Consider the following 16,033-nt stretch of genomic DNA (forward strand, 5'->3'; position numbering starts at 1 on the left):
GTCTCAGTTTTGTGCCCAGCAAGATCGCAGAACAGACTGTCCTGGAAACTATGCTAAGGAACGTGGAAATCAAAGAGATGTCTAAGGACAGCCAACATGGCTTCACAAAAGGTAAATGGTGCTAGACAAATTTGGTGGCCTTGCACAACAAGCAATGTTTTAGCATTGGTGGATAAGGGAAGAGCAACTGATATCATCTACTTGGACTTGTGCAAAGCATTTGACACTGTCCTGCATGTCATCCCTGTCTGTAAATTTGGGAGACATGAATCTGATGGAAGGACCACTTGGTGAGTAAGGAACTGGTTGGATGGCCACATTTCATAGAACCGCCAAGGTTCGAAAAGACCTCCAAGACCATCCAGTCCAACCCTCCACCTATCACCAGTATTTCCCCACTAAACCATGTCCATTAGCGAAACATCTAAACATTTCTTAAACACTGCCAGGGACAGTGACTGAACCACCTCCTGGGGCAGCAAAAATGTTTCCTGAAGTCCAACCTGAATCTCCCTGGGCATAACTTGAGGCCATTCCCTCTAGTTCTACCACCAGTTATGCAGGAGAAGAGGCTGAGCCCAACTACAGTTGAGGTGAATAGCTCAATGTCCAAGTGAATACCAATGAAGAGTGGTGTTCCTTAGGGGTCGGTACTGGGAACAACACTATTTAACATCTTTGTTGTGACGTAGACATTGAGTGCTCAGCAGGTGTGTGGGTGATGCCAAGCTGAGTGGTGTGGTCATCATGGTGAAGGGAACCAATGCCTTCCAGATGGACTTGTCTGAGAGGTGGGCTCATATGAACCTCATGAAGGTCAACAAGGCGAAGAGCAAGGTGCTGCATCTGTCAAGGCAATTCCAAGTACAGATACAGGCTTGGTGATGAGTGGATTGAGAACAGCACAGGGGAAGAGGACTTGGGATTGTTGCTTGATATACTTATGAGCCAGCTGTGTGTGCTTGCAGCCCAGAATGCCAACTGTGCCCTGGACCACATCACAGGAAGCATGGCCAGCAGGGTAAGGGAAGTGATTCTCCCTTTCTGCTCTGAAGCCACTGTGGATTAAAACTCTTTGCAATCAGACGACAGTAATTTTTTTTTTTCTCTTTATATCCACAGTAATTTGCCTCCTCAATGGCATACAAATTAAATCCAACTGGAATGGCTTTTTAATTAAAATCACACTTTGCTTATCAGAGTGAGAACATTGAACATTACAGAGGAAACATGTGAACCTCTGCCATCCCATTCTCCAGCTCCAGCCAGCCTGTGCAGCAAACTCACTCTGCTAAGCCATATGTACCAAATGAGCTCTTCTTACTCTATTTGAGGATCAGAAAAAGTCATATAGGACATAGAGTCCATACAAGAAGTCATACACAGAAAAGCTCCCTGTCTCTGTCCAAACCTAGCAGAGTTCACATTTGTTTTGATTTGCTGAGTCCTGGGAACGCTCTATGGAAGCATGGAATCTCTAAACATTTCATTTCAACTCCTTGGCTGCACTGCTATTCAACTCTGTAGGCAACAGAAAGGTTTCCCACTCCAAAGCACCCTCAGGCCAAAGTTTGAAGTGATACATCTGACCCGGTCCGAGTAGATACGCCACAGCATCCCATTCCATTGATTAAAGACCCATTTCTTTCTTCCCCTCAAGGGCAGTCAGCCAGGCTCATGGCCAGAGTCAGATTGTTTTGCCAGAGGCCACTCCACATGGTGACAATAAAATACTTGAGTTACCATATGGCCAAGGAAGTGCCATACAAGCGATGCCATCCACCCACCCTGGGGTGTTCTCTAGAGGAACATCTCAGGTGTCAGAGCCTCTGGGGAAAACAGAGCACTGCTGTTGCTTTCCTTATGCTTTGACATCCACGTCAGACTCTCATAACAACTTCCATGAGCGTTAAACTTGTGGTCAGATGCTGAAACAAGGCATGGAACACTAAAGTTAACATCAGCAAAGCTAAGTTGATCTGTTCTGGCTGAGGATGGTAACTGCAGGGCAGGATTTTCTCGAGCACGACCATTACTTAAACTCCTAGGGCTGACCAAATAAATTACTGAGTGCCCGCATGCTGCTGTCTTTCTGTTCTTAGTGCAAGCTCCTGCTAGGAAAAGGGACGTGGAGGCAGGATGTTAAAACTAAGGTCTTGAACCCACTCTGTTTACATCGATCTACAGGACTTTCTATCAGCGAAGCACTGTCAGAGGCACTCAGCAGCATTTCCCTGACTGACAGAAGGCTGCGTGTACTTCATTTGGGGAAGTTCTTTCATTTCTTTGTTCCAGTCAGACCACAGCAACCACCAGAACTTGAAATAACATTCCCCCGAACAAACCTGAGAATAGACACCTTGATCTCCACACATCTCCCGTATAAATAGTGCGGAATACACAGCTTGGCTCCTGTAACTCCTCCTGCTCTTGTCCCTTAGATGTGCCACTTCCAGTCACATCAGTTTAACGCTATCATTTTGCATGGAAAACATAATGCGGGTACCCAATAACATATTCCACAAGAGACACTAAAAGCCTGTTCTCATGGGTCAGGACTTTGTTATGTGCTTAAACTCTTTCAGAACCAACACAGTCCAATATTTCAAAGTTTGGACATTTTATTTATTTATTTATTTTACCCAATTAATTCTGCTTCTGTTGAAGTGAGGTAGAAATCCTCAGATGAACAATGAATAGCTTCCAACTAAGAGTTGCAATTGAATGACTTCCAAGACTGAAACTCTTCCACTAACAGCATCTCGTCTATGATCTAAAACACAGGTCAGTACCCCTTCCCTGCATGTGTCAGGCTTCCAGCCTGCAAATGATTAGTGACATTTCCCTCCTTCCCATTGCAGTACAGTCAGTAAAAGTGCGACTGAATTTAGCACAGGTTGGTCACTTTTCTGGCCTGAAAAAAGCAGTTTAAAAACCAATCTGGAAAAAGAAACTTTTCTCTCTATTTGCTCTTCTACCAAGAAAAATACCTCAGAAATCATGAAGTTTTGCTGTTTTGCAGCACGAATAAAAAAGGTGAAAAGCATGACATTTTCCTCAACAAACCAAAACTGTAATTGCCCAATGTTAGACATCCCCCTCACCCCAAAACCTTTACAAGCAAAAAATACATATTTCTGAAAACATGCTTTGAGAAAAGGTTTTCTGATTTTTTGTAGGGTTTTTGTTTGTTTGTTTTAAGATAAACACATTTGGAAGATAAACGCCCAGTGAGGACTAATATGAAACAATCAGTCGAGTTTCTTTAGATCTTGGACTTAAGATTCATTAAGTCTCATTCCACAGTCTCACGCCCCACACTCACAAGTCTGCTACAGCCATCCATTGGGTGAGCTGTGGTTTCCCCACTGACAGACCTCAGTATCTGAGCACAATATGAATTTTAAGCTTCTCTCCCTCTCACCCAAACACCCACCCCTCAGGAGCAGCTCATTATCCCTCTGCATGTGCAGATGGAGATGGGAGATCATATCATTTCTAAAGAAAAGGATCATTTCTAAACTTGCTATTTTGGTACAGCATGAAGGATCTGGGAAAGAATTCCTTTGGCTCATATAAAAGCAATAAAAAATACTATTTCCCCTCTTTCATGCAAAGGATTGTTTACAAATATTGATACTGATAGGATGAGGGGGAATGGTTTTAAATTAAGACAGGGGAGGTTTAGGTTTTGGATATAAGGAAGTTTTTCACCCAGAGGGTGGTGATGCACTGGAACAGGTTGCCCAAGGAGGCTGTGGATGCCCCATCCCTGCAGGCTGGATGTGACTCTGGGCAGCCTGGTGTGCTGTTTGGCGACCCTGCACATAGCAGTGGGGTTGAAACTAAATGAACATTGTGGTCCTTTTCAACCCAGGACATTCTAATATTGTATGATTCCTCTGCCATGAAACAAAAGATTGATGAATAACAGACCTCATCTGCACTGTGAGACAGTGCTGGGACTGTCACCCCCTGGCTGAACGCTAAGCACATGGCCGGGGTCATTGTTCTGATGAAATAAATCTTCCCTGCCTCTGTTCCCTATCAAAACACTTTTCCCTTCATGGCAATGACTCCCGTGACAGCCCGAATGATGACACTGTTGGCTGGCACAGGGAGGTCTGAGTCAATACCGGATGGATTCCTCCAAACAAAGGGGAACAGGGGCAGAGAGCAACGACCCCAGTCACATGCAGAGCAAAGCCTTCTAATTTGAGTTTATTGCAACAGGGATGTGTCCTGCAGCAGAAACCAATGAGAGACACCTCATCAATGGGAGTTTCCCATTGGAGAACTGGCAAAATTGCAACACTGGGAAGGACTATAGAAAAGATCCTGAAGATCTCTCAACAAACCAGTAGTCTTTCAAGACCACATCTGTATCTCCAGCTCTCAGCTGTGTCAAATCCAAACCCAGATGCACCTCCAAGACCAGTCATCCTCCCATCCCTGCACTGATACGTTCCTCAGCAGTACACCCCTATTGCAGCCATATCTTGTTCGTGGCTTTGCTTTGCAGAGCTTTCGCTAGAGCAGGAGGACTGGTCCTGAATCACAAATGTTATCACACTGAATACTTTCCCTATGCAGAAGCTGAATAACATGCACCTCATAAAGAAATGCTGCAAGGCAGACCCTGGGATAGATCTCACATCTTTTCCAGAGACAGACCCACCTCCTCCACAAGAAATTGGCTGCCTGGCTTTCAGTGCTGTGCTTGGCAAGTTGCTCTCACATCATGCTCCTCTCATGGCTAGAAAATTTCCTGTACCCAGCCAAACTCAATCCCACCAAGTGTGCAGACACTCCTGTGCCAGCACTAGCCCCAGATTTCAGGAGATGCTTTCACTCCCCGATGTTATCATGAGTTCACATGTAAAGCATAATAACATCATCCCCATGATCAATATGGTTTGCTAGGCTAATCTAACCAAATACAAAGTGTTTTGTCTTTATGATCTACGCAGGCACAATAAAGAAATAAGCAAATACTATGTAAAGAAAGCATATTTTTCTCATTTGCAGGTTGAGTTTCAGGCACACCCTTAGTAGAAAGTCCATTGAGTGAGCCTGAAGCTGAATTAAGGAATTTTCAGTCTCACCCTGTGCCTGAACCATTGCTCATCGCCAGCAGCAGCTCAATTTATCAGTTCATCTCCTTCTGCTTAGAGACACCCCAATGGATGCTGCTGCTCTTCTCCCCAGGCTACTCTGCAAGGGGAGAAAGCATTTATTTTTAGGTGCATTGTACTCTGACCAGCTAGGCTCTCTTCCCGGGGCTGCAGTATGTAATTAATATTTGTTTCCTGAGCTGACAGCCTGGGAAGCTTGAGTGGTGAACTGGCAGGGAAGAAATAATTACAAAGTAGAGGGGTACCAACCTGCCAAGCATTGTAACACCCCTCCTGGAGAAGAGACGTGACTTTTCAGCAGTCACATACTAGGGAAGAAAGCCAGTCCAAATTAAAGGCACAGCTGCCATTTTATTGGGATGATGAATTCAGTTGCGGAGTAACAAATCCTGTCAGATCTCCGGGACAGAGGAACAGCAGGAGAAAAACATTCGAGCAATATGTAGATGGAAAAAACACAACCCAACAGGCAAGAAAAAATCAGAATGAGAAAGACAAGAGCACCCAGGCTGCTTTATGACCATAGAATCATAGAATGGCTTGGGTTGGAAGGGTCCACAAGGATCATCAAGCTCCAACCCCCCTGCCATAGGAACAGCCACCAACCTCCACATTTAATTCTAGACCAGGCTGCCCAGGGCCCCATCCAACCTGGCCCTGAACACCTCCAGGTGTTCCAGCACCTCACTGCTCTCATAGTAAAGAACTTCCCCAATATCCAACCTGAATCTTCCCTCCTTCAACTTAAAACCATTTCCCCTTGTCCTGCTGTTATCTGCCCTTTAAAAGAATTTACTCGCCTCCTGTTTATAGGCTCCCTTTAGGTACTATAAAGGCTGCAATGAGGTCACCCTTCAGCCTTCTCTTCTCCAGGCTGGACAAGCCCAGCTCTCTCAGCCTGTCCTTGTAGGGGAGGTGCTCCAGCCTTCTGATCATCTCTGTGGCTCTCCTCTAGACCCTCTCCAATAGATCTCTATCTTTCTTGTACTTGGGACCCCAGACCTGGACACAGTACTCCAGATGGGGCCTCACGAGAGCATGATAGTGATGCCAGCTTGGGCTGTCCCAAGAATACTACAGCTCTGGATGGTTCCAAACAGCACTGACCCAAGAGGGATCAGAGATGCTCCGATCAACCTACACAAGAGGTACATCCCTTCCCTTCCACACTGCTTTTCCTAAAGAGTAAATGAAGTTCTGTCACACACATAATGTGTCGTTCCTCTAGCAAAAAGCCACAGTCTATTAGCCCATTTCTTTGCTATTCTTCCACAAGTTAGTTTAGACTTTCTGGAAGGTATCCCTTCAATAAATCCTAGTTTTATCTGCCTGTAACAAGAGTGTAGTAGTAAAATAGCTGAACAAGGCTTCAACTTTATAACTAGGTTTAAAAATATTTCCAGATGCTTAAGACATTTCTGGGGCTCAGGTCAAGTAGACCCAAGGCAGCAAGCTCTGATTTTTCATTTCCTTTCCTTCTACAGAACGATCAGGTCTTGGCTGAAGCACTTAAACCACCAGTGCTGTCTGGCTCTGGGAAGAGCTTCCCAGTCAAAGGAACTTCAGTAAGTTACATAGCCATACAGATCCAATAGGAGACCTGTGTTGGTAGAGACCTCAAGAAGACTAAAAAATGCTTTCTATTTTATGCCCTCAAATTTGTAAGATACAATGAAGAATGAAGAGGAAGATGAAAATACACATGCCAGCATTATGAGCCTGTTATTCTCATACCCACAGCTCTGAGCAGCAGTGCCAGGGCCTCACTGCCCACTGAGTAAAGAATTTCCACTGAACATCTATCCTAAATCTCCTGTCTTTTAGTTTAAAGCCATTCCCTCTTGTCCTATCAACATCACATTGCCCATTGCAGTTGGCTTTCTGGGCTGCAAGAGAACACTCCTGGCCGTTGCCCAGCTCTTTTTAAAGGCTAGTCTTCAGGCTAAACCTGGCTACATTTCTCTTTCAGAACTCAGGGTGCAATGCTATATATGCAAGTATGCCTAGATTTTTATTTATTTATTTTTAATATAATCTAATGTAAGCTCTCACTTCTCTTGACAAATCTTGCCGCATCCACATTGCATACAAACAGCCTGAAGATAAACCCTTACACACTGTTTGTTGAAACATGTTTAACACCCCAGAGGAGGGAAAACAGAATAAGAAAGGAAGAACCAGGTTAATTTCCATGGGATCTCAGAACGGCTTGGGTTGGAAGAGACTTTAAAGATCATCCAGTTCCAACTCCAATTATTTTCTGGTTCCAATTATTAGTTTTGCTGAAAAAAAAGTGCTTCAAAAGAAAGGGATGAGCCAGCAGGAATTCCCACATCCACAAAACACAGCTTATGCCTCAACTGCAAATCTACAAAAGGCAAAGAGGGAAAATATGCAAATGCACAATACCAATAAGCAGAGAAAAACAGAAGAGGGAGAATTCTTTGTCTGGAATTGTTACAGGATAGAAACTAAGTGCATGGCATAGGCGAGATCCATACAGCTTTTGCAGCCGTGCTTAATGTCAGTCTCCCAAAAAATGCAAGCAACGAGCAGTTGACGTTCAAGCACGTCGGCAATTCTTCACGCACTAGTTGGCCTAATTTTGGGGCCCATTTGTCTTCCTTTGAGCATGCTGAGCAGAAAGAAAACTTATTACACAGTGAAAAGAAAAAAAAGCAGTGGTGGGAAGAAGCCTGATTATGATTAAAAGGAAAGGTGTGAATAGGAGAGAACCAAATGGATGGGCACAGGCATTGCAGCAAAACAGAAACACCAGGCGAACACCAGGCACAGCTCTGGATGGAGCCCTGCTGCTGATGGTGAGGACTAAGTGGCTTTAGCCACTGCTGCAGTTCTGTGGATGAGCACTTCTCTCCCCAGCCAGAGCTGAATGCTTGCAGGGAGGATTTTATTCACTCCCTCCCTCAGTACGGAAACGCATCCTGAGGGCTGAGAAGGTGACTTAAAGAACAAGCCAGGACTTATGTCCCATATGGCCACAAATAGGACAAATTCCTGCCCTAGTAGATAGCACGGGGCCTGTAATGGAAAAGACTGCATAATAAATCACAGCACTCACTTAAGTTAAAAGCTAAATTTGACTGCAGCTAAATAAAGGTGGGAGAGGGAGAACCTCCAGCAAGGTTTGGATTCTGGCAGCTTCCAAGCATAAGGATGCTCGGGCTCAGGTTTGAAGCAGCTTCATAACTGCACAGAGTGATTAAGGATTTTATTAAGTATATTTTCTTTTCCTTTTTGCCTTGAACATGTTTCTTAAGGTTTGAACTGCAGCCACCTGGCCACTTAGGGAATATGAGATAAAAGCTTCTTCTGAACTGTGAATAAAGAAGACTGTGGGGATACAACACGTGGATAACCTGGGGAGGGATCCAGCTGGCGGCTTCAGGCTTCTAAATGGAGGAGGCTGCAGGTGTTAGAGCAAACTGCTGCTATAGTCCTGGAAAGGTGCACTGTTATCTTCTGCGTTCACGGCACATGCATGGGACTAGCAAATAACACAGGATTCGTGGGGGTTTGGCTATTGGGAAAGGGAGAGGGCAGATATTTTCAGGCATTTCCGCTGACCCAGAGTGAACCTGACCCAGTGGGATCTCCGTTGCTCTGGGTCACACCTGTGCAGCAATGTCACAACTCAGGTGTCCTGCTCTGCAAAGTGATTCCCCCCCCGAGGTCACCCACAGGGGCTGCTTAGCTGCAAGAGACAGTGACATTGATAAGGGCCCTGGGGATAACTGCTGCTCAGGTGCCCTGATGCTGCAGGTCACCAGGTATTAATTGAAACATCTGTTCAATGCAAAAAATCAAGGTTGGAGCCACAAATAAACATCCTTCCATCCTTTTAAAAGACACCCTATAGATTTCAGATTTACAAAGCAGACGTTTAGTATTCATTATTTTCCCTCCTGAAGAAGAACCGGATTTAAATAGATTATTATTTTTTTTTCCCTTTCCCTCTTGATAGGGTGCAATTTCACAGGGATGAAGATTAAAGTAGACCAATAGGGAGCTCACACTCAGCATCGTGAGTTCAGTAGGAGCATCCCTGAGCCTGCTGTGAAAGCAAAAGGGGGATCAGGGGGACAGCAGCTCAGCAAACAGTTGACTGGAAAAGGGACTTCACTTACAAAAAACACACCAGGGTCTCCAAAACTCACATACAGCTCAGAAGCTGAAGTCTTTAAGTTCTGGAAGTACAATGTAAACATATAAAAACTGGGGCTGCGGATAAAACCTGGCACATTGAGATGCCAGTAAAGCAGCATTAGTGTGTGCTTTCCAGCCGCAAGCAATCCACAACACACATCCTGGTGCACAACACATCCCTCACTTTATAACCCAACCTACAAAGTGCTGGGCTGATCACTGATGTCATCAACACTAACTCAGTACCAGGGCTGTAGCAACTCCAGGGCACCACATTTGCACAGCCAACCAACAAGCATGGGATGAATGCTGGAGCCAATGACCATAACTAAAGAAATGTCACACCTGCTTCCGCCTCTTAACCTACCTGCCGGGTCAGGCTGTGCTCACGCAGGTTATTTTTACTTGTGCAGATTGGCAATTATTAAACATAATTGCTCTTGCTATTGTACCTGCTCCCTCATTAGGGTTTGTGCGTGAGCCTAAGCAGTTTTAAAGTGATTTATAGCAAAGCTAATAACCAGCAGATGCTTCCAGTCAAGCTGAAGTTTGAGGACAAACTCTTGGCACTGCTAACACCATCCTTATCAGAAGGAAGCTTTGCATTTCCACCTGTCTCTCCAGAAGCCTTTAGGTACTCTAAAAATCCAGTGCTGAAGAAGCCCCGTATTGCCCCATTCAACAAGTAAAAGGGCTGAATAAGAACTTAAGGAGCACCCAGCTGGCTTCTGGGAGCCCATCTGCATCCCATCCCTTCCCCAGGGCATTTTCTGAATGCTAATGAATGAGCTCTCCCTGCATTATGGGTCTTGCAATGTGAAAGGTAAAGCTGGTGCCCGGAGAGATGAATCATCCCAGAGGGATTCCTGGTGGGCAGGCAGGAGGCCAAGCGAGCCACGGGGTGCTCTGAAAGGGAGCTGTGATGAAAAGGCCGCTCGTGTCCGACCTCCCTGACATGTCGTTAGCTGTGTTAGCTCTGGATGGAGGCCAATCTGATAGCTGGCATCACTTCCCTTCCTCTCTCATAGAGAAAAACGAAGGGTTTGATCTTCATTCCACCGCAGTCCTCTGGGATCTCATTTCCAGACATCCCCATGTTGGCTTCATTCCCACCCAAACGTAGCTCGTGACTTCTGGAGAACATCTGTGAGCAGTGAAGCATCAAATGCTCAGCACTCAGCAAGGGAAACTCAGAGAAATCACTGCCAGGGTACAGACAGGCTCAGTAAGTCTCATGGAAGGAGCTGGAGCTTCTGTCCGTCTGTCTGTCCATCCAACCCACTTGCTGGCCCCTTCTCCTGCCCTGAGGCATCACAGCATCTCTGACTCGGATTGACTACATATTTGGACCATAAATAGTTTTTTGTTTGTTTGTTTTCTCCTGGGTGCATTTCTTAGATTTTGATCTTTACAAAGAACTTTCCTTGTCTTTCTAACACAAAATAAAGTTGATGAGACCAGAGAACAGGGTTGTAATAACCACCCCCCTTTTCCAGGCATTGGAACATCCCTCTTTCCATAAGCCAACACAGTGCTGCCGAGACCCCATTCTCAGCACAGAAATTACACTGCCACTGTGCTGGCTTGGCCCAAGAGCACAATGTGACCCACCATGTTCATAAAACCAAGCCAAGTTCTTCTCCTCATCAAAACCTGAGTAACAATTTTCCCTTCATACAGATCAACAGACTCCTCTGCTGAATGTGAGCCACTGATCCCACACAGAATGCTACAAAGCACCAAGTGCACTCAGATCTAATTAAAATATAATCGTTTTTGTCTTGGATCTCCTGGATCTATATACTGTCTGGAGTCCATTCTCCTCTAGTAGTCTCCATCTACAACAAGAGTCTGTGTCTACGAAGTATTCCAAGCACTGGTGACTTCCCAGTCCTACAGAATCAGTCACCATAGGATATGGCAAGGCTGATTTTCATGAGATCACAGTCCTTCCAGTTGCTTCTGCTGGAGACCATCTACTAAAGAGAAAACACTATTTATGTCTTTCATCTCCTGAAAACTACACAGACTATCACTTAAGAAGACAAGGTACAGTACAGCCCACACAGAGACACAGCAAGGACATGACTGAGTCATGGGCTGAGCACACGAAGGGCTTTCAGGCAGCTACAGCACAGTGCAACATTGCCTTGCTCAGCATCCCAGACTGTTTCCAATCCTGTTTTCTTTTTCTTTTTATCTTTTCAGTTCCCATCTTCTTTCTAAGTCTTACAGTCAGTGCCTTCATGACCAGATCCATAATGTGCTCATAGAATCATGAAACCATCAACTATCCCATGTCAGAAGGGACCCACAAGGATCAACCTTACTCCACACTGCACCCCTAAAACTCAAACCCTACATCTGAGAGCCATGTCCAAACACTTCTTCAACTCACATCTCAGTTGTCCAGCTGCAAAAGGGCTTTGCATCCAACAATGACCTCAACCTCCATTCTTGGACAGATGGGTGATCAGAGCCAGACCAGTCATCCAACTGCGGAAGTGGCTTTGCATCCCAGCAGTGACCTCGACTTCCATTGGGTGAGTAGAGCACCCAGAAAAGCTGCCCTTCTATGTAATGTTGAGAACAAGAACAAAAAGTAGCAGCCCCATCCCAAGTCCGCACTGGTCAGACTTCACCTGGGACTGAGTACAGCTCACTTGGCATTGGTATTCAGCCCAGCCCTCTGGCTGTCACCACTGCTGATACTACAACACCAAAGGAGCTCGAACCAGATAATTTTAGAGCACTGTAAAAAGGGAAAAAGGAAGCACCGTATACATCCATACCCAAACTAACAAGCCAGGCAGCTTTCTCTGTCCACGGTCCCATCTGCTTTCTGATGCTGAATATTTGGCAACCATCCCTTCTCTTTAAAAACCCCAAGTAGGATTCAGCCCTTTTCATCACACATCATGATCCCAATCCTGCCTGGTTCTCCTGAGCTTTTCTGCAGGTCTCTCAGCTCAGGAAGGAGCGATGTTTATGGTGTGAATCCCCCTGCTGACATGTTGGAGGAAACTGTTTTCAATATTGCACACACTATAATTTTGCCTATTTTGCTCTTTTCTCTTGTCATACCCACAATGAGATGTTCTTAGAAATACACATTGCTGAAAATACATGCTCTAAGAACTTATTTCAGTGTTGTACAGAAACAATGAGAGTTTTGGAGTTACTGAGGGGTAACTGGTGCTCTTAGATAGCCCTATAATGAATGAATGAATAAAACCTGCCATGCATTTACACTTGGATTAATGATAATCAATCACGAACCCAGCAATAGGTTTAGGTTTTGTAACAAGGCCTTCTTTAAACATGAAATGGATTATTTTGGTTTAATATATGTTTCTCAATGCTCAGATTCACAGTCGATGGTCAGATGAAAGAGACGGAGTTACGGACAAAGTGACTGTCCAACAAGACTAAATTTAACTGTATTTCTTTCAGAATTATCCATCTCCAGCATTTACTTTTAGGGTGCTAAAGGATCAGATCTGAGTGATTTTACTCCCTTCCTCCATGGCAGAAACAGAACGAATCTCTGAAGAAAAGCACAGATTACACCAATGCAACAGATCTGGCCTCCATGAGCTCTGAAGGCACATAGAGACCACCAGGGGCTCTGAATTAACCACGTCCCATTTACTGGACACACACTGTGCCATTTGTAGCTCTATGGGCTAGATCAACTCAATCACAGCCCTGAAATGGAAAATCAACCCAACAGAACCCAACAGGAATCACTGTGGATTTGCACAGCGTTGCACATCCTCCCTCCCAAAATTGACTCTTTGAATCAGTGTTAAGTTTGACCACCACTGGAGGCAGCTTTGCTGAACCACAGCAAGTAACATATATCCAATTTCCTTTTTCCCACATCAGTAGATCACGAGAGGGCAAGGTGAAACTTTACAGGGGCAATTAGAAGCCACAGGGCCACAACAGCTTTATAGCACTGAACTTCTCAATCAGCCAATTGTTCTCGTTCAAAGTTTTTTTCCAATGGCAGACCAATAAAAGTTATCACAACAAACTATGCAACAAAACCTTTGCTGAGCAATCTCAGGTTCCAGAGCCAGGTTGTCACCACCACACAGCTATCTTTTGCTTTAAAAGTAAACCCTCATTCCTGGGCTCAAACAGAGAAATACAAAACAACAGGGATTTGCTCTGGCACTGAGATGCTTTGGTATTAGTCACCTTGTAGATCAGCAGAGATAAGGAGACTGTAAATCTCTCTAACCCACCGGCACAAACCAGGTGCAGGAAAATCAATGCAACAAAAGAACAGCAAAACAACCAATGGCTCCATTAAGCCAAGGCAAGGAAGCAAGATAAAGCACAGAACAAGAAAATATTACAAGGGTTGAAAAGGGACTGAGTTTGACCCTTGGAACACACCGAGGTTGCGGGTTGTCATTGCAGAGCTTCAGGGTGTGCACTCATCAACAGGACCAAGTGACATGAATGCACGCCAAACTACAACATGCTGTGCAACAAACTCTGCAGGATCCTGACCCAGAGGACCCCTTCGTGCCAACAGCATTTAATGAACTGGGATTTTTTTTGCCACAAGCTTCAGTGGGAGCAAAGGCTGGAGCAGCTCCAGCATCTGAGGAGCACTGCTACCTTCTTAACCCCCACAACTCCAGCCCTGTCTGTTCTTCCTCAAAGAAAGTTTTGGTGATAAAGTTTCTTATGTGGCTCATGCCAACAGCAGAAGAAAAAAACCACACACACACACAAAACCCCAAACAACCAAAAAACCAATGCTGAAATAAGTCGTTGCTTCATAAGCAGGGGAGAAATAAGGAGACACAAGTGATGCAGTGCCAAATCTGGTTACTTGGCACACTTTGAGGCTCAGCCTGGTAGGCTCTGCCCAATGGCGAGTGGAGTGGCTTGGGTTGTCACTCGCTAAGCAGAGCCAAGGCGGCTGGCGCTGGGTTGTCTTTAAGGTTCCTTGCAACCCAACCCACACTATGATCCTACAGAGAGACCTGCGGCCATGCACTGATGGGCAACCACTTCCCATTCTCATGGCCAACCTCACCCAACTCTACAGGAAGGAAACCCAGATCTGCGGGAAGGAAACTCAGCCACAGCCAGCTTCCCACACAGCTCACTGGATTAAAAAAGAAGTGTGGAACGAGCTAAGAATTGCACACTGCAAGGAAGCAAGAGCTTCAGTAAAATGTTCGGTATTCAACCCCACTCCTCCACTATTTGCACAGAAAATCAGCTATTGCATGCACCAGCAGAATCAGTCCCATTTGCTAACCTTACAGCATGCTACCAGCTGTCAGCAGTGGGAAGGAAGCAGCACTGCCAGTGGTCAGGGACTGGCTAGCATGGAAATTCTAAGCAGAAGGGACAGAGGGGGCAGAAAACACATCCTTTGCTTCCAAAGGATCAGAGGATGAACGATGAGGCTGAAGTGTTGGAGAATGGCACTTTGCTGAACTTCGTGTGGATGGGGATGGTACCATCTGGAGCCTCTGTCCTAGGGCACTGCATCCCGTTATTCCTAGTTTGGGGGGGTACTATACAAAACCATTGTGCTCCTGAGCTGGATCGGCAGACGGCAAAACTGAATGACAGCTGGAGTCGGAGAGAAAGCACTAAAAGCACAATGAATTCCTCGAGCTCCTGCGATACTGTTACTCTTGAAGAGGGAGAGCTCAAAGAACGAAAATAAAGAAACCAGTAACTAAGATACTGCAGCTTATCCAGCGAAAGGGAAACCCAGCAAACACACACACCTGCCTTACACCGACCGCACTTCTAAAGTTGCCCAAACTTTGCCCGAGGCGGAAACTCTCCTCCGAACCCCACCGGCAAAAACAGCTCCCACCGAGTGGGGCAGAACCCGGCGCAGCCCCGCACCGACCGCACTCACCGCGGAGAGGAGGCAGCCGAGCAGCGGCAGCAGGACGCGTAGTCTGGCTGATTTCATGCCGAGGACACCGCGCTCCGCCGAGCTCCGAGCGCTCCGTTCCGCTCCTCAGCGCTGCGCTGCGCTCCAGGACGTGCGCTCCCTTTGCGCGCATCCACGGAGAGAGAAAGAGACTGAAACAGAGAGAGAGAGGGACGGAAGCGGCTCCGCGTTGCTCCGCACCGCACCGCACCGCACCGCACCGCCGCCCCCGGCCGCCTCCTGCGCGGGGCGGGGCCGCTCCGCCTCCCTCCCGCCCCAGGTGCCGGCGCTGCTCGGGGGGGAGAAGGGGGGTCCCCTCCTCCCCTTATCCATTTATTTATTTTTTTTTATCTCTCTCTTTTTTTCTCTTCCTGTCTTCCCCTCTTTCCCCATCCTTTCCCCGTCTCCTTTCCCCTTCTTTTTTCCTCCCTTACTTTTGCCATTCTTTCTTTCACCTCTCTTCTTTCATTTTTCCTCGTTTTCCTTCTTCTCTCTTTCTTCCACATTCCATTCCTTTCCCCCATCTCCCGCTTTTCACTGCTTCCTTCTTTTCCTCCCTTTCCCCCTTTTTCTCCGTTCTCCGTTTCCTCCTCCCCCCCTCTCCCCCCCCCTTTTTTCTCCCCTTTCCCTTCATATCTTTATTTTCCCTCAATTCCCATATTTCATTTTCTCTTTTCCATCTTATCTTTTTTCCTCCTTCCCCCTTTTTTTGCCTCCTCCCTCCCTTTCCTCTGTTTTCTCTTCTACACACTTTCTCCACTTCTAAAACCTCCCACCTTTCCTTCCCCCTTTCTTTCCTTCCCCCTTT

General features: G+C 46.0%; 1 protein-coding gene across 2 annotated transcripts in view; it reads right to left on the reverse strand.

Moving 5' to 3' along the window:
• The window catches only part of VIPR1 (vasoactive intestinal peptide receptor 1), a 94,308-nt gene extending 78,832 nt beyond the window's left edge, over positions 1–15,476 (reverse strand). The window contains exon 1 of one of the 2 annotated variants that reach the window (XM_015853030.3): positions 15,208–15,476. In XM_015853030.3, the coding sequence (XP_015708516.1) occupies positions 15,208–15,264 (57 nt within the window). In that variant the 5' untranslated portion in view covers positions 15,265–15,476. 2 annotated transcript variants of the gene reach the window in all.
• Between the last annotated feature and the right edge of the window lie 557 nt (positions 15,477–16,033).

The sequence above is a fragment of the Coturnix japonica genome, chromosome 2 (genome assembly GCF_054131305.1).
Source record: "Coturnix japonica strain WE chromosome 2, WE-NBRP24, whole genome shotgun sequence".
Lineage (NCBI taxonomy): Eukaryota > Metazoa > Chordata > Aves > Galliformes > Phasianidae > Coturnix > Coturnix japonica.